Source organism: Nicotiana tabacum, chromosome 16, assembly GCF_000715075.1.
Source record: "Nicotiana tabacum cultivar K326 chromosome 16, ASM71507v2, whole genome shotgun sequence".
NCBI classification, from domain to species: domain Eukaryota; kingdom Viridiplantae; phylum Streptophyta; class Magnoliopsida; order Solanales; family Solanaceae; genus Nicotiana; species Nicotiana tabacum.
This window is the reverse complement of record NC_134095.1, coordinates 40,985,965-41,007,447: the sequence shown is the minus strand read 5'-3', so window position 1 is coordinate 41,007,447 and position 21,483 is coordinate 40,985,965. Positions and strand designations below refer to the sequence as shown.

The 21,483-nt window shown below is 40.0% G+C and overlaps 1 protein-coding gene across 2 annotated transcripts; it reads right to left on the bottom strand.

Annotated features, from left to right (window-relative positions):
* Positions 1 to 15,340: 15,340 nt before the first annotated feature.
* LOC107800845 (5'-adenylylsulfate reductase-like 4) lies at positions 15,341 to 19,660 on the bottom strand. Of its 2 annotated transcripts, XM_016624087.2 has the most exons (5): positions 19,187 to 19,660; positions 17,159 to 17,346; positions 16,958 to 17,082; positions 15,861 to 16,108; positions 15,341 to 15,785 (listed from the first exon to the last, which is right to left on the bottom strand). In XM_016624087.2, the coding sequence occupies exons 1-5, from the start codon at positions 19,391 to 19,393 to the stop codon at positions 15,654 to 15,656; spliced, it is 900 nt and encodes a 299-aa protein (XP_016479573.1). In that variant the 5' UTR covers positions 19,394 to 19,660; the 3' UTR covers positions 15,341 to 15,653. The 2 variants fall into 2 exon arrangements, with proteins under 2 accessions (XP_016479573.1, XP_016479572.1); XM_016624086.2 differs by having other exon boundaries at positions 15,341 to 16,108; positions 19,187 to 19,658.
* Between the last annotated feature and the right edge of the window lie 1,823 nt (positions 19,661 to 21,483).

Sequence of the window (21,483 nt, the reverse complement as noted above, 5' to 3'; positions counted from 1 at the left end):
TGAATCGAGGAAAAGAGTGACTCCATATTACAGTCTGCGTACCAGAAATCCGGATAAGGAATTCTGTTAACCCGGGAGAAGGTGTTAGGCATTCCCGAGTTCCGTGGTTCTAGCACGGTCGCTCAACTATCATATTCGGTTTATTTATCTGATTTTAAATACAATTATGAATCAATGTGCAAATTTTAACTTTTAACCGCTTTTATCATTCATTGTTATTTTTATAGGACTTGCAACGTCGTGAAAACATATCTCGGACCACGTTACATCAATGCACCCGTGGTTATCGACATATCTCGACTCGGTTGAGAGAAGGATTTGGGTCACATAAATGTGCACCCGAGTTAGGAAAAATAGATTATTAAAAGCGCGCCTAAAGCCACTAGCGCATTGTTGTTTGGAGAAGGCCGTAAAATTCGCTAGACGGCCTGTCCCGAATTCTAAGTATTCCAATATATATATTTAGAGGGCCCCGCAGCTTGTGCGTTTTTATTTGTCGAGGCTCATCTCGTCTTCATTTTAAAAGGACATCCTATAGCAACTGCGTTTCTTGTCGTGTTTGTCTCTACTAATTGAAAGCAGAGATAGTCCTAGTTAATTATATGCTTGCAGGTCATTTATAGCAGGATTCAGAATGCTTAAAAATCAGAAACAAGGCCGCGCCCCACGGACAAGCGATCGAATCTCATGGGCCCAAACCCAGTTTGTGCGGGATTGGCCAGGCCTGGGCCACTGATTTTCCGACGAGGCCTGCTTGGTCCATTTCAACTTGGGCTCGACCTTTATGAGGTTGAGACCGTAAACTTGTGTTCTTTGTTCTAAAGGTGTGGTTTATCAATTATAATAAGGCAGTTTATCAAAAGGAAATGAACTTAGCTAACAATGGATAGCTTTATGCGTGACAGGCATTCAATGACATGCTTGAACAAAATTGGCTAAAGCTTAATATGTAATGTACTGCCTTGTGAATACTTTTAACTACCAGCCCATATATACAAACTAATATTCAATTACCCTACATTGATATTTACTAGGCATGCAGGCTACTTCCAGTATCCAAACAAGGATGTAAACTATTATATATTACATGATGTTTGAGGTAACAGTCTATGTATGAAATAAACATCTTCAGCTCTTCTCTTTGTATTCATGCTCAACTTTTCAAGTTACATCGACACTATTAATCATGTACCTGGTATAGCAAAGCAAAAGAATGAGGAGAATGGTCAGCTGAATAGCAGGCAGCAAATACAGCGACAGCAAGTAAACAGCAACAAACACAGCAACAGCAACCAACAATGGCACCACTAGTTCACGAACGACCAACAGCAATTTCAGACACTGAACCCACAGGTGGTCGGGCAACCAACAAACAATCCCAGAAACAGAGTAGTGAACCAGCAGAAACAACAGAGTATTCAATGTAACAACACCAGCAGTTCAACAATCACAAGTAGCTCAACAGGCAACCAACATCAATTGGCCAAGACAGCTTGACCAACTTGAACTCTTATGTAATTTTCAGACAGTGTTTGGTTACAATATTCTGAGACTTTATGTTTCTTGTTTTCTCTTAAGACTAAAAATGTCCACCCCTTTCTTAACTAAAAACAACTCTATTTATAACTGAATGAGAAACCCTAAAGGCTCCCTAGAACTTCACAGCCTCAGTGACTGCCCATCCCCTTCATTTCCCATGCCTAAACATCTTCTTGATGCAAGTCATTTTGTTCTCCACGCCTGGCCTATTGCTCTATTCAAGAGTCATGGGTTCATTTAAGTATTAAACTCCCATGCTCTTATGTTTTGTCCCCACTAATACATTAGTTTAATCCTAATTTAGTACCCTATTTGTCAGCCCACTTAAACTAATTATTTCTGTTTTTGTTAACACCCAAACTACCCTTGTTAACCCTGGTTATTATTGTATTAACTCATTGCAACAGTAGGGCATTTTTGAACTCCTGAAAGTTCAAATTCAGAGCTGCCCTGGACTGAATCTTTTCAGTTGTTTTGCAATGCAAACAAACTAATTTCAAACAATGTCGGGCATTCAGTCAATGACAGGGTTCGATCAGTCATGTGAAGTTGTTAATCCATTTGATCATTCAGTCATAGAAAATTAATCGACGACGTTTATCAGGTCGACTATACTAATTATAACCAGGTATAACAAGTCGATTAAATAAACAACACGTACGGGATCCTAAATAACTTCAGACAACTTTGCACAATATTGGGAGGCCATATGAATTATTTATGCGACGACTAATCTAATCAAACATGTATATCACAGAATGCATTCAGACATGCACAGGAAACAATCGACCAAATAAAAGGCCTTACAAAGAAGAAATTGGAATGAAAGTACCAGAAATACCAAACAATCACAACAGAACATGCTAACAAACTCAAACAGTACTCAAATAAAACAGAAAAGAAAAAGGAAAACTTACTAAAAATGTTCAACCAAAGCCGACCCAGGTCTGAACTAGATTTGACCATTTGAGGCCGAACAAACTTTAATCGGGGTGTTCTCAACCGAGAACCCCTTGATTAAAGTCTATTAGACCCCAAACCCCTATTAAAACTGGCCGGATTCCCCAGGTTCTTGTGTTCTAGGGTTTGGATCTTTAGATTTGAGATTCCAGGAGTTGTGGGTAGATTTGGACCAAACCAGGCTTGGTTTGGTCACAAGGGTAGTCAGGGGACTGTCTAGTGTGAATCTGGGGTGGTTTGGTGTAAATCGAGTCTTGTCTCGAATCTTCAAATGAAGATTCGAGAAGGTGGGGGAGGATTCGAGCCAAGCTGTAAGTGGATTTGGATTCAGGGGGTTGAGGTGCCTCAGGGGTGTAAAGGGGGTGGTCACCAGCGTCCTTGCCGCCGGCTTTAATGGTGAGGGAAAAGGGGGCGGCGTTAGGGTTTCATGGGGTTCGGGGTTTGGTGAAGAAGACGATTGAAGGGGTGCTTGGATAGGGGGCGTGGGGTGTGATGGGGGGTTTATATACGCTCTAGAGTTTTAGATCCTGGCCGTTGGATCAAGGGAGATCTATGGCCAGGATCTATTCCTTTAGGCAAGACGTCGTCGTTTAGGTGGGAAGGTGGGTGAGACCAGGTAAGGAAATGGGTCGGATCAAATTAACGGGTCTTGAGGGCGGGCCTGGATCCGTTGGATCAAAGGGATTGGACGGCTCGGATCAAAACGCCCTGAACGGTGTCGTTATGATTAAATGGGCGGTCTGATCAGGACCGTTCATTTAAATCATATCAACGGATCTAAACCAAGGCGCCGATACGGCGTCGTTTGGGTGCGTGCTTAGGCAGGCCTGGTTTGGACTGGGTCTTTGCCTGGTTTTGGGCCTCATTTTGGGGCCCAATCTGATTTTCCCACAACCCTTTCCCTTTCTAATTAACCAAATTTAAACCAAATTCCTAAATAATTTGTAAAATTATAAAAATTAAAAATAGAATTACACACACATTGGTTAATACCTAACACACAAATTAACATTAAATACAAATCACTCAATGACAAGACATATATTTTTTGATTTTCTTTTCTTTTTGGAGTAACTTTCGCGAAGCAAAAATCACGTGCTTACAACGCTCACCCACTCGCGGATATTAGCAACCAGCGGTGGAGGTAATCTCTCAGTTGCAAAGGCAAAACAAGTACTCAGCGATGTCTCCTAAAGGAACACGGTCGACGACCGTCTTAAGAAAAATTACAAAGTAAACAAAGGAAAACTTACGAGCAAAGTTCCAAGTCTCTGGAAATCCTACCGAGTCTTCCACAAGGTGCTCTGTCCGCACATAGAAGTAGCTTTCCCAAAAGCGGCGATTGGCCTTGTCATCCATTTTCACCACCAAAGTCTTGGTTCCTCGATGACGCATATAGATCATCGTACCCCGAAGAAAGTGATCGGCAAAGATATGAAGCATGTGCCCCAAGGAAATTCCTAAGCCGGCCAGCTCCGCGTACTTGATGAGCATAAGAAAGTGTTTATATGCATACGAGGAGAGTTGAGTCGGGCACACTTCGTAGAATCGGCAAAAGTCCACCACCAGAGAGGGAAGAGGGAGCGTGTATCCGATAACAAATGGATACGCGTAAAACGTGCAGTATCCCCGGCGGTGCAAATGTACAATATCCTTCTCCGCCACAGGTACCATTTCGATGTGGGTAGGGATACCCCACTTGGCCTTGAGCGCCGCAATCGCCGCTTCATCCATAGTGGAAGGGACGGGCTCCAGTTCATTTCCGGCAGGGCTGTTGAAATCGATCCTCATCTTCCCTGGGCGGGGTACTATCTCATCCACCGTCGGAAACCTATCGTCCTCCACCACCTCCACTCCCTTTTCGAGCAGGGACACATCACTTTCCGGCACCGGAGTCTCGATAGCTTTATCAGTCTGGGAAGAAGTACTAGCCAATGTCTTTTTTTATCACAGTAAACAAGAATGACGAAAGGAAAAATGGGTAATAATCACGCTGAATTCCAGTGGAAGCAGGAGAATGAAAAGCTATAGATGGAAGGAAGTTTGCAACAATCAAATAGATGGTTTCTCCCTTATTTATAGAGACATAAAAAGCCTTGAGCGGGAAAAAAAATAGCCGCCAATTAGAAAATAAAGGGGCGCAAGAAATGATATTGGTGTCTGGGAAACGTGCGCCATGATAACGCATAATGGACATTCATGATATCATGAATTGATGCAACGATCCAACTCTAAAATGACGTAACGGCCCGATGAAATACTTGAAGTGTCACGCCGCCACCTCACTATAAGGATCTCGTTCCTCGTATAACATTTAGATTTCTCCTAACTTTTAAATTAACAGAATCTGCCCATCGAGCTAGCCAAGAGGCGACCCCAAAGGGCGGAGGGACTAACTCTATGGGTCAAAATCTGACCACAAGTCGATTATCGTTAAAAGGAATAGTAAGGGGTCGACCAAGCCATAGTCGTACCCACAAGGCGTAACATGGACGAGTATCTCGGCCACCGTCGAGATTGAGCCGTCGGAAGGCCTGCACGATAGCACATACGTCGTAATACTTGGGCAAGTAATGAAGAGTAGTCATGAGAGGGTACGTTGGGTAAAGACGGTTGAATAAAAGGGAAAGTTGTGTGTGTGTATATATATATAGGGAGAAGGCAAGGGGGGCTCAGATCCAAGAAAAAAAAGGATCAATATGTTAAAGATGAGAACAAGAGGAGATCTCCAATAACGAACCAACAATTCAACTTTTGGTTACAACCCCTTGTAATCATCTTTGTTGAATCAACAAAGATAGATCTCATGGTTATCAACAACTTTCCCTCTTTTCCTTCTTTGCTCTTACAAGTACGGAATAAGATATCAAAAATGTAAGCTTATCATTTACATTTGATGTCTATTAATCATCTTAATGAATGTTATATAAGCTTGGTCTCCTTCGATTTTCGTATTCAATATGTTTGGATCTAGAGTTAATTATGTTTAGCTAAGATTTACCCTCATTTTCTCTATTAATTAATTTAACTAAAAGGTTTATGTGATGACCCAAAAGGTCATCACTTGTTTTAGAAAGAAATTCTGCGCTCCAAGGCCATAAAACCTCTTTCATCATCACCTCAATTTGCGCTCGCAGTCCGGGCGCGTAGATGGAAAGCCATTATGTGAAAATATGTGAAAATGATGAATTTTGACTTTAAAATGAATTTAAGTTGACTTCAGTCAACATTTTGAGTAAACGCACCCGGACCCGTGATTTGATGGTCCCGGAGGGTCCGTAGGAAAATATGGGACTTGGGCGTATGCCCAGAATCGAATTCTGAGGTCCCAAGCCCGAGAAATGAATTTTTAAGGAAAATTATTTTCTGGAATATTTATTAGTTTTTGAAAATGAAATGTGTTTAAAATTTGATGGTATCGGGCCCGTATTCTGGTTCCGGATCCCGGTACATGTCTTATATGTGGTTTAAGTCGAATCTGTGAAATTTGGTAAGGAACGGACTTGAAATGACGTGAATCAGACCGTATTTGAGAAAATTGGAAAATTTGAAGTTCTTAAAGTGATTTCATGATTTTGATGCTAAATTCGTGGTTGTTGAGGTTATTTGGCGATTTAATCGCACAAGTAAGTCTGTAGGGTTGTACATGTTTGGTTTGGAGCCCCGAGGGCTCAGGTGAGTTTCGGATAGGTGTCGGAGTGTTTTTGAACTTAGAAAATCTGGTTTTCTGCTGTTTGCTGGTGTCCAGCAATGCGATCGCATAGCTACTTCGGGGCCCTATTTTGTGCTATGCGATCGCATAGCTACTTCCGCGATAGCGTAGAGTAAATTCTGGGGGGTCACCACTTGTTCTATGCGATTGCGTTGCTTCTCCCGCTATCGCAATGGGTTAAACCAAGCCTGGGAAGGGAACCATTTTTCCTCTATGCGATCGCATTCCCTAGTCCGCAATCGCAATGCCCAATCTCCCTTACCTTATGCGATCGCATACTCCTTGTCACGATCGCAGAGACCAATTTTTCCCAGTCATTTAAACAGTAACAGAATACATACGGGATTTAACCCAAAACTCATAACTTCTTCTTCCAAACTCCGAATTGGGTGATTTTTGAAAGAGAACTTCACAACAAATTCATAGGTATGTAATCTTAGACTCATTTTCTTCAATTTCCATTAACACCCATTAGATTTCTAGGCCTAAATCATGTTCTTAAGGGTAGAAAATTAGGGATTTGGGTAGAGTTAGGGCTTTTTGTATAATTGAAATTTAGACCTCGTTTTGGGGTTGGATTTCGAAACTAATTATATATTCGGGCTCGTGGGTGAATGGGTGATCGGGTTTCGATCCGAACCTCGTATTTTGACCAAGCGGGCCCGAGGTCGATTTTTAACTTTTTGGGAAGAATGATAGGAAATCCATAATTAAGCATTGGAATTGAATTGTTTAGCGTTTATTGATGTTATTAAGTCGATTATGTCTATATACAATTATTTGGAGCCAAATTCAAAAGGAAAAGCGGTGTTTGAGGCTTGAGTTGGCCGTGGAAGTTCGAGGTAAGTGTTTGGTCTAACCTTAGCTTGGGGGATTAGGAGTTGAGTCCTATTAGCTACATGTTACTTGTTGGGTACGACGTATAGACATGGTGACGAATATCTATACGTTGGTGTTAAGCATAACCATGAGTCTTAAATTGAAATTGTTGTGTTCTTAACAAATACTACGAATGCCTAAGTTGTTGATTCTCTGTGTTGAGCAAGGATTATGATTATTCTCATGGAAATGGTTATGATTGAGTATTGGTGCTAGTTGAGGAAGTTAGATGTTGGAATAAGTTTGGTTATAGCTGATTTTTCCTTGCCGGAACGTAATTACTTATATTGTCGATTCCCTTGCCGGGATAGTGTTGTTTCTTTATTGATCCCTTGTCGGGACTCCCTTTGTGATTGGTGTTGAACTGTATATGTGGATCGGATTGCACGCCGCAACAATATTATATTTGGATCGGGTTGCACGCCGCAACAATATTATGTTTGGATCGGGTTGCACGCCGCAACAATAATATGATTGGATCGGGTTGCGCACCGCAACAATAGATAATAACAGTGCTTATTAATTGGTTACGAGTTCCTTATTCTTTTGCTGCGAATTCTAAATTGTTCTTTATGTTTTTCTCTTAAATTACTGTTGGTAAATGGTATTCCCCCGTAGCATGTCCCCCTCCCATCTTTACTTGTTTATTTTTGTTTTACTTTCTGTTGTATATTATATTTGGTATTCTGGTCCTAGCCTCGTCACTACTTCGCCGGGGTTAGGCCAGGCACTTACGAGCATATGGGGTCGGCTGTACTGATACTACATTCTGCACTATGTGCATATCCCGGAGCGGCAGCTTTTGGACCATAGCTTTAGGTGGCTTCCTTCAGTCCAGTCGAAGATCTCGAGGTAGTCCTGCAGGCGTCCTTAGGCCCTGGCGTTCTCTTCCATCTTTATGTTTTGTTTTTATTTACTTCAGAGAGAGACTATATCTTTCTTTCAGACACTTGTTTGTAGTATTCATAGATGGTCCGTGATATTGTGACACCGGTTCTGGATAGATGTACTTGATATTGTCGTACTTGTTTTGGCTAAATTATCAGTTTACGTCTTCCGCATGTCTTTAATTATTGTTAATATTTCACTATTGATCACTTGTTGATTTAAACTACTAAAAAGGTCCAAATAAAAGAGTTAGTGAATCTATAATACTCGGCTTGCCTAGCTTTCACGAGTAGGCGCCATCACGACTCCCGAGGGCGGGAAATCCAGGTCGTGACAAGTTGGTATCAGAGCTCTAGGTTACATAGGTCTCACAATTCACGGACAAGCTTAGTAGAGTCGGAGGGATCGCTACGGAGACATCTGTATTTATCCCCCAAAGGCTACAAAGTTAGGAAAAACTTCACATTTATTCTTTCCTATCGTGCGGTTTGGTTTCTCAGTGCTAATTGAATTTCTACTCTGTTCTTTCGCAGATGGCGAGAACACGCGCTTCCTCATCCACCGATCAGCAACCCGAGCCCCCAGCACCAGCTCCCATGAAGGGCAGAAGGCGAGGCCGCGACCATGCTAGTGGCCGAGGTAGGGGCAGAGCTCAGCCCAGAGCAGCAGCACCAGCGGCGGAGCCTCAGGTTGACTTTGATGATGAGGTTCCGACCCAGACAGTTCCGGTGGGCCCAGCTAAGGTCCCAAAGGGGTTTATTGCTACCCCGGTACTCCAAGATGCTCTAGTCCGTCTAGTGGGCCTTATGGAGAGTGTCACCCAAGCAGGCTTGCTTCCTGTAGCACCAGCCGTCTCTCAGGCTGGAGGAGGAGCCTAGGCTCCTACTACTCGCACTCTGAAGTAGATGGCTCCCTAGTTTCTGACTCTAGCAGCTCAGCTAGTTAGAGCAGTTCAGCCAGGTGTGGTATCTCAGACCGGTGATGGAGCAACTATGTCTGCCGATGCTTTGTGGAGATTGGACAGGTTCACCAAGCTCTTCACTACTACTTTCAGCGGTGCATCTTCTGAGGATCCCAAGGATTATCTAGATAGCTGTCATGAGGTTCTCAGGAACATGGGGATAGTGGAGATTAATGCGGTCGACTTTACTACTTTTTGCTTGTCCGGATTCTCCGCCAAGACTTGGTGGAAAGATTATTGTTTGGCTAGACCAGCCGGATCGCCAGCTTTGACTTGGGAGTAGTTTACTTAGCTATTTCTGGAGAAGTTTCTCCCTATCACTCAGAGAGAGATCTATCGGAGGCAGTTTGAGCATCTCCAGCAGGGTTCTATGACCGTTACTCAGTATGAAACCAGATTCATCGACTTGGCCCGTCATGCTCTTATCATACTTCCCACCGAGAGAGAGAGGGTGAGGAGGTTCATTGAGGGACTTATTCAGCTGATTCGACTTCAGATGGCTAAGGAGACAGGGAGTAAGATTTCTTTTCAGGAGGTGGCCAATGTGGCCAGGAGAGTTGAGATGGTTCTATCGCAAGGAGGTGGTCAGGGGTCGGACAAGAGGCCTTATCATTCAGGCAAATTCAGTAGTGCCTCGTCTGGAGGCAGGGATTTATATGGTAGAGTCCATCCACCTAGGCCTTTCCAGTCAGCACTTCAGGTTTCTCACGGCGCTTCGGGTGGCCGTGGTTCTCATATGCAGTATTTTGATCAGCAGCCCTACAGTGCACCGCCAGGTCCTATCATTGCACCGCCGCTCCAGAGTTTTCGGGGTGGTCATTCAGGTCGCCAGGGCCAGTCTCAGTTTCCTCAGCCGCAACACTCAAGTGGATGCTTTGAGTGTGGTGAGTATGGTCATATCCGGAGGGCTTGTCCGATATTGGTGGGTACCTAGTCGTAGCAGCAGGGTTCCCGTGCTATGGTTCAGGCACCAGGTGTTCCACCGCCCACTCCGCCAGCTAGGGGTGGGGGTAGAGGTGCTAGAGGTGGAGGTAGAGGTGTTAGAGGTGGAGGTCAGGCAGCTAGAAGTGGAGGCCAGCCAGCAGCAGGCCGTCCCAGAGATGTAGTTCAGGGTGGTGGGGCCCAGCCCCGATGTTATGCTCTTCCAGCCAAGCCTGAGGCTGAGGCTTCCGATTCAGTTATCACAAGTACTGTTCTGGTTTGTAGTAGATATGCTTCAGTCCTATTTGATCCAGGGTCTACATACTCCTATGTGTCATCTTATTTTGCACCATATCTGGTCATGCCTAGTGATTCCTTGAGTGCCCCTGTATATGTGTCTACACCGATGGGTGATTCTATTATGGTAGATCGAGTCCATCGTTCGTGTATAGTTGTGATTGGGGGTCTTGAGACTCGTGTAGATTTGTTACTTCTGGACATGGTTGATTTTAATGCCATATTGGGGATAGACTGGTTATCACCTTACCACGCTATCTTGGACTATCATGCCAAGACTGTGACCTTAGCCTTGCCGGGTTTACCTCATTTAGAGTGGAGAGGGACTCCTAGTCATTCTACCCGCAGTGTTATCTCTTATGTGAAGGCTCAGCGTATGGTCGAAAAGGGGTGTTTGGCCTATTTGGCATATGTTCATGATTCTAGTGCCGAGGTTCATCCTATTGATTCTATGCCTGTTGTTTGTGAGTTCCCTGAGGTATTTCCTTCAGACATGTCGGGTATGCCACCCGACAAGGATATTGACTTCTGCATTGATTTGGCTCCGGGCACTCAGCCCATTTCTATTCCGCCGTATCGTATGGCCCCGCCTGAGTTGAAAGAGTTAAAGGAGCAGTTGCAAGACTTGCTTGAAAAAGGTTTCATTAGACCTAGTGTTTCGCCTTGGGGTGTGCCGGTGTTGTTTGTTAAGAAGAAGGATAGATTGATGCGAATGTGTATAGATTACCGGCAGTTGAACAAGGTTACAATTAAGAATAAGTATCCATTGCCGAGAATTGATGATTTGTTTGATCAGCTTCAGGGTGCCAAGGTATTTTCGAAGATTGACTTGAGATCTGGCTACCATCAGTTGAGGATTAGGGCATCCGATGTCCCTAAGACAGCTTTCCGCACTCGGTACATGCATTATAAGTTCTTGGTGATGTCATTCGGGTTGACAAATGCCCCAGCAACTTTTATGGATTTGATGAACCGAGTGTTCAGGCCTTACTTGGATTCGTTCGTGATAGTCTTCATTGGTGATATTTTGATCTATTCCCTTAGTCGGGAGGAGCACGAGCAGCATCTTAGAGTGGTTCTTCAGAAGACTATGACGTCAGAGTGTTTTTGGACATAGAAAATCTGGTTTTCTACTGTTTGCTGGTATCCAGTTCTTTTGTACTATGCGATCGCATATGAAGGCTCGCGATCACATAGTGTAATTCCAGGGGGCCTATTTTGTGCTATGCGATCACATAGCTACTTCTGCGATAGCGTAGAGTAAATTCTGGGGGATCACCAGTTGTTCTATGCGATTGCATTGCTTCTCCCGCTATCGCAATGGGTTAAACCAAGCCTGGGAAGGGAACCATTTTTCTTTTATGCGATCGCACTCCCTAGTCCGCGATCGCAATGCCCAATCCCCCTTACCCTATGTGATCGCATACTCCTTATCGCGATCGGCAGAGACCAATTTTGCCCAGTCATTTAAACAGCAACAGAACACATACGGGATTTAACCCAAAACTCATAACTTCTTCTTCCAAACTCCAAATTGGGTGATTTTTGAAAAAGAACTTCACCACAAATTCATAGGTATGTAATTTTAGACTCATTTTCTTCAATTTCCATTAACATCCATTAGATTTCTAGGCCTAAATCATGTTCTTAAGGGTAGAAAATTAGGGATTTGGGGTAGAATTAGGGCTTCTTGTATAATTGGAATTTAGACCTCGTTATGGGATTTCGAAACTAATTACATATTCGGGCTCGTGAGTGAATGGGTGATCGGGTTTTGGTCCGAACCTCGTGTTTTGACCAAGCGGGTCCGGGGTCGATTTTTGACTTTTTGGGAAGAATGATAAGAAATATATAATTAAGCATTGGAATTGAATTGTTTAGCGTTTATTGATGTTATTAAGTTGATTATGTCTAGATACAATTGATTTGGAGCCAAATTTAAAAGGAAAAGCGGTGTTTGAGGCTTGAGTTGGCCGTGGATGTTCGTGGTAAGTGTTTGGTCTAACCTTAGCTTGAGGGATTAGGAGTTGAGTCCTATTTGCTACGTGTTACTTTTTGGGTACGACGTATAGTCATGGTGACTAATATCTATACGTTGGTGTCAAGCATGACCATGAGTCTTAAATTGAAATTGTTGTGTTCTTAACAAATACTATGAATGCCTAAGTTGTTGATTATCTGTGTTGAGCAAGGATTATGGTTATTCTCGTGGAAATTGCTTATGATTGAGTATTGGTGCTAGTTGAGGAAGTTAGATGTTGGAATAAATTTGGTTATAGCTGATTTTCCCTTGTCGGGACGTATTTACTTATATTGTCGATTCCCTTGCCGGGATAGTGTTATTTCTTTATTGATCCCTTGTCGGGACTCTCTTTGTGATTGGTGTTGAACTGTATATGTGGATCGGATTGCACGCCGCAACAATATTATATTTGGATCGGATTGCACGTCGCAACAATATTACGTTTGGATCGGGTTGCACGACGCAACAATAATATGATTGGATCGGGTTGCAATAGTGATAAATGATTTGGATCGGTTTGCACACCGCAATAGTGTTTTTATGATTTGGATCGGGTTGTGCGCCGCAACAATAGATAATAACAGTGCTTATTGGTTGGTTACGAGTTCCTTATTCTTTTGCTGTGAAATTTAAATTGTTCTTTATGTTTTTCTCTTAAATTACTGTTGGTAAATGGTATTCCCCCGCAGCATGTCCCCCTCCCATCTTTACTTGTTTATTTCTTTTTAACTTTTCGCTATATATTATATAACTGCACATGTTTATTTGGTAGTCTGGTCCTAGCCTCGCCACTACTTCGCCGGGGTTAAGCCAGACACTTACCAGCACATGGGGTCGGTTGTGCTGATACTACACTCTGCACTATGTGCAAATCCCAGAGCGACAGCTTTTGGACCAGAGCTTTGGGTAGCTGCCTTCAATCCAGTCGGAGATCCCGAGATGGTCATGCAGGCGTCCGCAGGCCCCGGCGTTCTCTTCCATCTTTATGTTCTGTTTTTATTTACTTCAAAGACATACTGTATCTTTCTTTCAGACACTTGTTTGTAGTATTCGTAGATGGTCTGTGATATTGTGACACCGATTCCGGGTAGAGATGTACTTGATATTGTCGTACTTGTTTTTGGCTAAGTTACCAGATTACGTCTTCCGCATGTCTTTAATTATTGTTAATATTTCACTGTTGATCGCTTATTGATTTAAACTGTTAAAAAGGGCCAAATAAAAGAGTTAAGTGAATCTATAATACTCGGCTTGCCTAGCTTTCACGAGTAGGCGCCATCACGACTTCCGAGGGCGGGAAATCCGGATCATGACAGTTTAATACTTTTTTGGTCAAACATGTATCTCGACTATTAAAGGTCAGCCTAGTGCACTAAGCTCCCACTATGCGCGAGATCCAGGGAAAGACCGGACCACAAGGGTCTTACATACAACCTTGTTGCATCTATGCAAGAGGCTGTTTACGTGGGTATTTGTGCTGGTGGGAGGTCGAATGCATACTACTGGATTCTAACCCGCTTATGACCAGATTATACGTCTTCTTGAAGACAAAATTAAGCAAGCTTCACAAACTTAACCAAAATGAACACCTAAGTAAGTTCTTTCTTACTTGAAACAAAAACATTATCTAAAACAAGACTGTATCACAATCAATTCACATGGTCAGAGCCACATCCACCGTAAATATCACAGGAACCTTTCGGGATCAACAGTCGGATATAGAATTGGATTGCACCCAGAAAAGAGTTGTCATCCCCTTCTCTGGAAACAACAAGCAAGGCTGTTTAGTGTAAAACTCACTTGTGCAGCGAATTTAGGACTCGTAGAATAGGCCATTTTTTTAAAATGGTTTTCCCCATATAATACAGCAATTCTCTTTATATTCCTCATAGATGCTAACAGCAGGACACAAAGAAACTAGAAAGTGAACACAATTTTACAAGCTTGCTGAACGAGCTTTGGAGAGAGTAATGGTGCTTAAAAAGAAAATACACTGAGGGTGGTTTACAAAAATGCTTCCCAATATGATCAGATTGTGAAGCAAAGACTAGGAGCGCAGCAAGCAACAACAAGAAGTGAATGATATAAGATAATTTAACAGCTTTTTACAGGACATACCTCAACTCTTCAAGTTCGTGATATCGAGGGGTTGGATTGTCCAGAAGACTAAACAAGGATTTGATAATTTGCTTCAGAAAAGGAGGGGGGTTTGGTTGTTTCAAACTTCACACTGTAGTATCAGCTCTTTTTCTATCTTAATCAATTGATTTAAGCCAAATCAAAGTTAAGACAACCTCAACCTAATCCCACAAACCAAACAAGTTTAACAGTTATCTGTTACTCATGATTAAGATGCTTGCACCACTTCCTTCTTCATATTTTAGCTTACCTCATTTTTCTCTTCTTTTTTCCCTTTGATAAGGACCTCTTTTTTCTCATTTTCTTCGAATACTTTGGTGCAAAGAGGGAATAGTACAGATTAGTAATTCAATAGAGCAAAAACAAAAATCACATTATTGAGTTTGACACATTGTGTAGTTAGTGTGTCAATAATACAAAAGTGACACAGTAAAGCAAAAACCAAAAGGTCTTACCTTACGATGAGACAATTTACCAATTGTCAGTTGACAACCACTTTGAATGCCTAAAATAGGAAAAGGGGGAAGGAAGGTCTACTTATGTTTTATGCCTCGCGAAATGATTTTCATTTTATTTTAACTTATACAAATTGTAATATAACTCTCTTGTCCTAGAGTTAAAATGATACTAATAGAAGAGGTAAAAGATGGGGCGGAGGCTAATCATATGATTCATATCACACACAAGCTTAGCTTCAAGACTCAGGTATAATAGGAAACGAGTATCATATAACAAAAAAACCATAAAATAAACTTAGTAAAAAATAGCAAATAGGAATTTCCTCTAGTATGCGGCAAACTTCAGAACTTCCTTTAATAACAACTTATAAAGTTTAAGCATTTCAAGCTCATCATTTCGTCAGACCAACCAAATTTAGTTCTTCCTGGATGGCATATTGTTTCAAGCAAGTTCTTCAAAATAGTTTTCTCGCTTCTGCACTTCTTCTCATCAGGGTCTTGCATGCAGAGTGTTTAGAGATAGAAAGCAAAACCATGTTCTGAACTTAGATCGGTTACCCGACTTTTGTTCGCAAAGGATCTAATTCAAGTCAAAATTAGCATACAAATGGAACTAGACAGCGTCTGGACTACACAAACACAGATCTGAATTCAAAAGTTCTGCCTATTAGTTAAAGCTATATACAAATTTGATACATTATTTTCCTGATGGTGAGGGAAAAAATTCTAATCTACATTACATGAAATTGAAGCAGATTGTTTCGAATGCTCGACGTTGCACAGCGCTGCCCCAATCAGATAACACCAACCACAATGACGGTGGCTAAAATAATTCTCAAAGACCATTATGATTTTAGATATTGGCCATCAAATGAATCAGTTAGAAGAGCTTACCGGTACCACCCGGCTAGAGCTCGACTCTCCAAATGAAACAGAAGCTAAAGACTTGGAAGCCCATGCCTTGGCGTTCATAGCTCCTTCCTGCAAGTTGCTTCTCTTGCATGGCTCCTGCAGTGAATTACATAACTGTATTGCTCGATTCAGATAAAGCAGAGGAAGCTCCCACAAGCTTCTTATTCTTACATGTAAATTGGACCTTTCCCAGCTGAGATGAGCAATCTTTCGTAAAGCTGGAAATAACTTATAAAGCAGTCTCATTAACACAAATGCAGTGGCCAAGGCCAAATAAGTTTCCTGCTGAAGAAGGTTTTCAGGAGATCTGGCCCAGGAGAATGGACAGTTTTCCTGGTCACTGCCGTGCAATTTCAAATGATTCGAGGAGCATCTAGTCTTGCCAAGAGAAGTGTCATCCACTGAAGCAATCTGAAAACCTGTTTCATATTTAGAGAGAGGGCTTAAGATAAAGAAAGTCGGAACGATGGCTGTACTTAATAAGCTGCAATCCTAAAAGAATAAACGAACAGCAATTTTACACTTCTGAAGTAACATGCATTAGCTTGAAACCTACTTGCAGCTAGAAAACATAGTTAATGATGTATGCACATGTATACCAAATTAGACAGGCAACATGACTCGTCAATAATTTGAAAGTAAAGTACTAAAAGAGGGAAATGGAAGTTTTGAAAAGAAAAAGTGAGGCGTAGAAATTGCCGAAATGCTGCATTTTCAAGATGCAAAATCACCTTCTGCCAGAAAATGTAAAATCACCTTAGCAAAAGCGAAATCACCAACAATTTCGATTAATTCGTATTTAACACTCAGAACACATCCGGCAATTTTCCTTTTTTTAGTACTTTCTTTTTTTGGGGTGGGAAGAGGGATTGTTGGATAATGTTACTAAGAGCCCGTTTGGATATAAGAATTTTTCCCCTTTTTTCAAAAAATGTTCACTTTTTTCCAAAATCAGCGTTTGTTCATAAAATTTCCAATTTTCACTTGAAGATGCATTTTGGAAAATTTCGAAAATTTGAAAAACTCCAAAAAGCTGTTTTTCAAAATTTTCACTCAAATCACTCACAAAACTTCAAAAACAACCCAAAATTATATTCATGTCCAAACACAACTCTAAATTTCAAATACCATTTTCACTTGAAAGAATTTTCCCCCTATTTTGCAATTTTACAATTCTTATGTCCAAACGCCCATTAATTCTATACAGATTCCCCTTTTAGGGGCACCAAGTCCAAAACACAATAATACAGCTTAACAAACATGCTTACCAGTAGAGCCACTGTAGAATTCAATCACTGAATCAAGGGTGCGAGAGCCATGATACCGTATGCGCATTGTTGAGTTTAAAAGGAAGAGAGTGGGAAACCCATGAACTCCATACTTTGAGAGAGTGCTGAGAAGACATTCTTAGTTGTCAGCACAATATAGAGAAAGCACATTAATGTAAAACATTAATTTCACACACTAACCTTGGCTTAACAGCTGACTCTTCAATTGCGAAATGGGGAATTGAAGGAAACAAAGAAGACAGGACAGAAAATTTTGGCCTAAAACTTCCAGAGAAAGGACACCAGGATGCATAGAAAAGCAAAGCAACATAATCATGTGTATTCCGGTGGATCAAATTTAGTGCCCTATGCAATGCCAGTTCATCTCCCTTCAAAGTGAAAAAAGAAAAACCAAACATTAGAACTCCTCAAGAAAATAAATAAATAACATAACATAACATAACATAACATAATAAATGTTCTAGGAGTGAGGGCAGGAGTGGGTGTTTGAACCAACTTATACATGTTGTCATCATACATCATACGAAGATACGAAACCAGTTTAATGAAGATGGAGGAGGCAGCAATACCGCATCAAAAGTTTTGATTTAAACATATGACACAGGGTGAGGGTGTACCCACTTGTAATGCATATTCAACAGCCAAAGTGATTCAACTCGGCGTGCTCTAACTTTTCCCACTACGTAGAATTTGATAATTGCGAGTCATCAAACCTATAATGTTTTGACACAGTACTTATGTACTCTTACATCTGAAAGGTTCCATATTGTAACCCTAGATTCATGGGGAGGGGCACATAGATAAAGAACTGTTTTATTTAATAATTGGGAGGAGACATCATGAGCTATGCCTCTCTTCATTCCTTCTTCTTCTTTTCCCTTTTCTTGTTTCATCAGTAAATTTTTTTTTTTTGATAAGTGAGTACAAATTGTGTTTATTCCTTCTCCTTAGAGCAAGTGCATGGTGATCCAATGGTGTTTGTTCCTCCTACAATGAATGAATAAAGACCTAGGCCCCATCACATGTCATGTATCATGCACTTGCTACGGACCCTCCGGGGAAAATTAATGACCTAGACTAGCTCTTATGTATCTTTGGTTCTCATCTCTAAAAAAGCAACCATGACACATTACCATTGCAGATTCACTTGACGAGAACCACGCATACAACTCTACGAAAATGTAAAGCATTAGAACCACCATTACTACATAAAACCAACTAATAAATCAGATGAAGGCGGAAGATAATCAACGCGACAACAACAACAACTACTACACCTCAGTCCCAAACAAGTTTGGGATGGTGATATGAATCATCATTCCTTTCATTAAGCTCAACTCATATCATCATAATTACCACAATAAAATAGAAGTGCAATATATATATACAAAAAATAATACTATGATGATGATAACAGAAGTTCTCTACTAAGTCTAAAACATATTCCCAACTAGCAGGAATCAACATGACTATGCAAAATAATCTTCAAAGCGTTTTGATTTGGCTAGCCCAAGATGCCATGGGACTGAAACATATCCACAGATTCGGCAAATCTTTAGTTTCTCAAAGTTGTAGGGTTATTTAGTAAATACAGTGTATTCGTTACACATCACATGGATTTAGCTGCATAAACCAACTCAATTTGGACTAGCAACAACAATTGAAAAGCATTTGAAGCTCAGATCTACGGCCCAATGCAGTATTCACTATTTCCTGGAAATTGACAAACAAACATAACAGAAGCTTACATAACACGTAGCTAATTTCCAGTTTGTTACATATATGGCTTGAATACCCAAATACTCCATGAACGAGGATTCACTATTTCCAATCCAAGTCTTCAAAGTCAACATATAAAAGTATAATATCGGCATTCTATCCTACACTTGCCTCTCCATATATTGGTGTAACTCACATCATGTTTTCACTTTAGAACCAAGGTCCAAGCAAAAAAGTATTTCAAAATTCTTCACCAGTAATCTCCAAGACAATATTCACTCTCTAAAGGCAGATAAATAATCCAAAAATTCTAATCACTTCACAAAAATTGAACTCATAAAAGATAAGAATCATCACCAATTCATCACTACATACCCCCAAAAAAAATTATCTTTGCACCTAGCTAACAAGGTAAAACACCCAAAAATCTAACAGACTCATACAAAAGGCTGAAAATATTATACAATACAAGGAAAATTGTTTATATACCTGAATAACTCCAGCCATATAAGAAGATTGGATCCCATCTAATGGGCATGTCAAATCTTGATGAAACCCCATAAAAATCGAATCTTTAATGGATTTCAAGGGGCAAACTGAACGAAACGACATCGTCCTAGTCTCCGGCGAGGCCAGCCCTTCAAAGACCATTAATAAAACCACAAAAACAGCTGCCCAAACACTTAAAAGACCCATTTTTTGAAGGACTAAGGGTTTGCTTTATTATTCTTTTAAATGAATTGGATCAGAATATTGTGGGCCCACCAAAAGAAAACCCTAGAGCAATAAATCGACGTTGGCGGTGGCGGTGGTTGTGGCGGTGGTGGAGGAGAGAGCCCGGCGCATGTTAGCGTTAAGGCTCACAGATATTATTTGAGAGGACTAAGAGGAGGATAGAATTATTATTCTTTTTGGTTAAACGTTAAAAATAAAAATAAAAACAGTATATTTTTCTGTGTGTTGGATTGTTGGAACATCAAGATCCACTATGTAATATGGACCAGTGTGTAAAGTGATCGTGCAGTTTGTACACTTTGCTGATTTTGTTATACTTTACTAGATTTTCTTTTTGCTACCGATAATGACATGTGAGTCCTATTGTCCTTTTGACATCCTATTACAATTTAGGGTCCCTTTTACCACAGTCCACAGGTGTTCAATCAAAAGTAAAATCAAATGAAACAATAATTCGGAATGTGGTGAAATTGAGATTCTGTTTTTTTTTTTGTAATAGATAATTTTTTTATAAAGAACTTTTACCTTCTTAGATAAGTTACATGGCACGAATTCGAATTAATCTACCTTATGAATTTCAAAAATTGAATGATTAAAAAAATTAATAAATAGAAATACAATTCATGTATACATATGACATTCTATTTATTTTTATGAAGCTCTAAATATCATTAATTTCAGAAGTCCTATCTGGTTTAACTTAACATATTTTCTACTATAATTTATCACTACTTTCAAAATTTATAATTATTTAGTATGTACTATTTGTTTTATATATCAAACTAGAATGTCAATCATTTCTAATAATTTCTTCCATTACTATTGATGTGATACATAAATTTACATTTCAGATTTGTTATCCAGATGAGTTATAGTATCATTAGATAACAGCGATAACTGATTCCAAAAGGGAAAAACCAACTCCTTTATGTACTCTTTAAGAATAATTATATACATGTAGATTGATTGATCAAGAAACAATATAAGAAGCAATAGTTTATATTAAGAATTTTAATCCATTTGATTATATAGAAGATTAGGTTAAATCTGTAAGGACATATATAAATTCAAAGAAATAAATGGTAAGATCAAACTTTTGTACCAAACTGAACTTTAGCAATAACTTGAATTCTTATATTAAAACCTTAAATTAAATTTCATGTCACTGTAAAATAGTTTTATGTGACAGTGTCGTTAAAATTTTAATTACATCGCAAAAAGAAGTTACAAATTCATTGATAAATTAAAATGAAATCAACTGTACGGATATGTGAGAGCTAAAGTAGTCTTTTAATTTGCTTATTCGATATGAGCCTTTCAACTTAGCTTCTTCTCACAAATAGTTAGAAAAGCACATTAGATTGGTTATGAGTGATAAATTATAAACCTGTTAAGACTGAACTTCCTTCTTTTTTTTCGAGACAAACATTTAGGTAGGATAATATGTGCTTGAGTATGTATATATTCATACCTTTTCACTGTTTTTGAGCCGAGGGTCTATCGGACATAGCTTCTCTTTCTTCATAAGGCAAGGGTAATGCCTGCGTACACACTATCCTCCCCAAACCTCACTATACATATGGGATTGCACTGTTTTTTTTTTTGTTATTGTTGTTGTAGTTATGTATTCATACCTTTAGTAATTAAAAGTATGATAGTGGAATGACCATATGTATAACTAACATTCATATCATATTACACAATTTGGCATATGTTAGGGATATATGGTGCTAAAGTGCATTGAATATCTTTCACAGGGACAATATTTGAATTAATGTACTATCTCATCTAAAAATTTAAATTAATAGTTAAATATGACATAAGTTTAATTTACTTAATTTAATTTTCAATATGCCCAAGGACTTTGATATCATGTTTGGATTGTATGATATCTCATAAATAAACTTAAATGCAATTCTAACTTGAGTTAGCTGTGAGGAAACTATCATATCAGGGGTATAGTGGGAGAAAACATAGCTTCACCTCAAAGTAATGTTTGAAGAATGTACGAAAAAGCTTTTGCCTTTACATCAACTTAATTTACTCCAAAA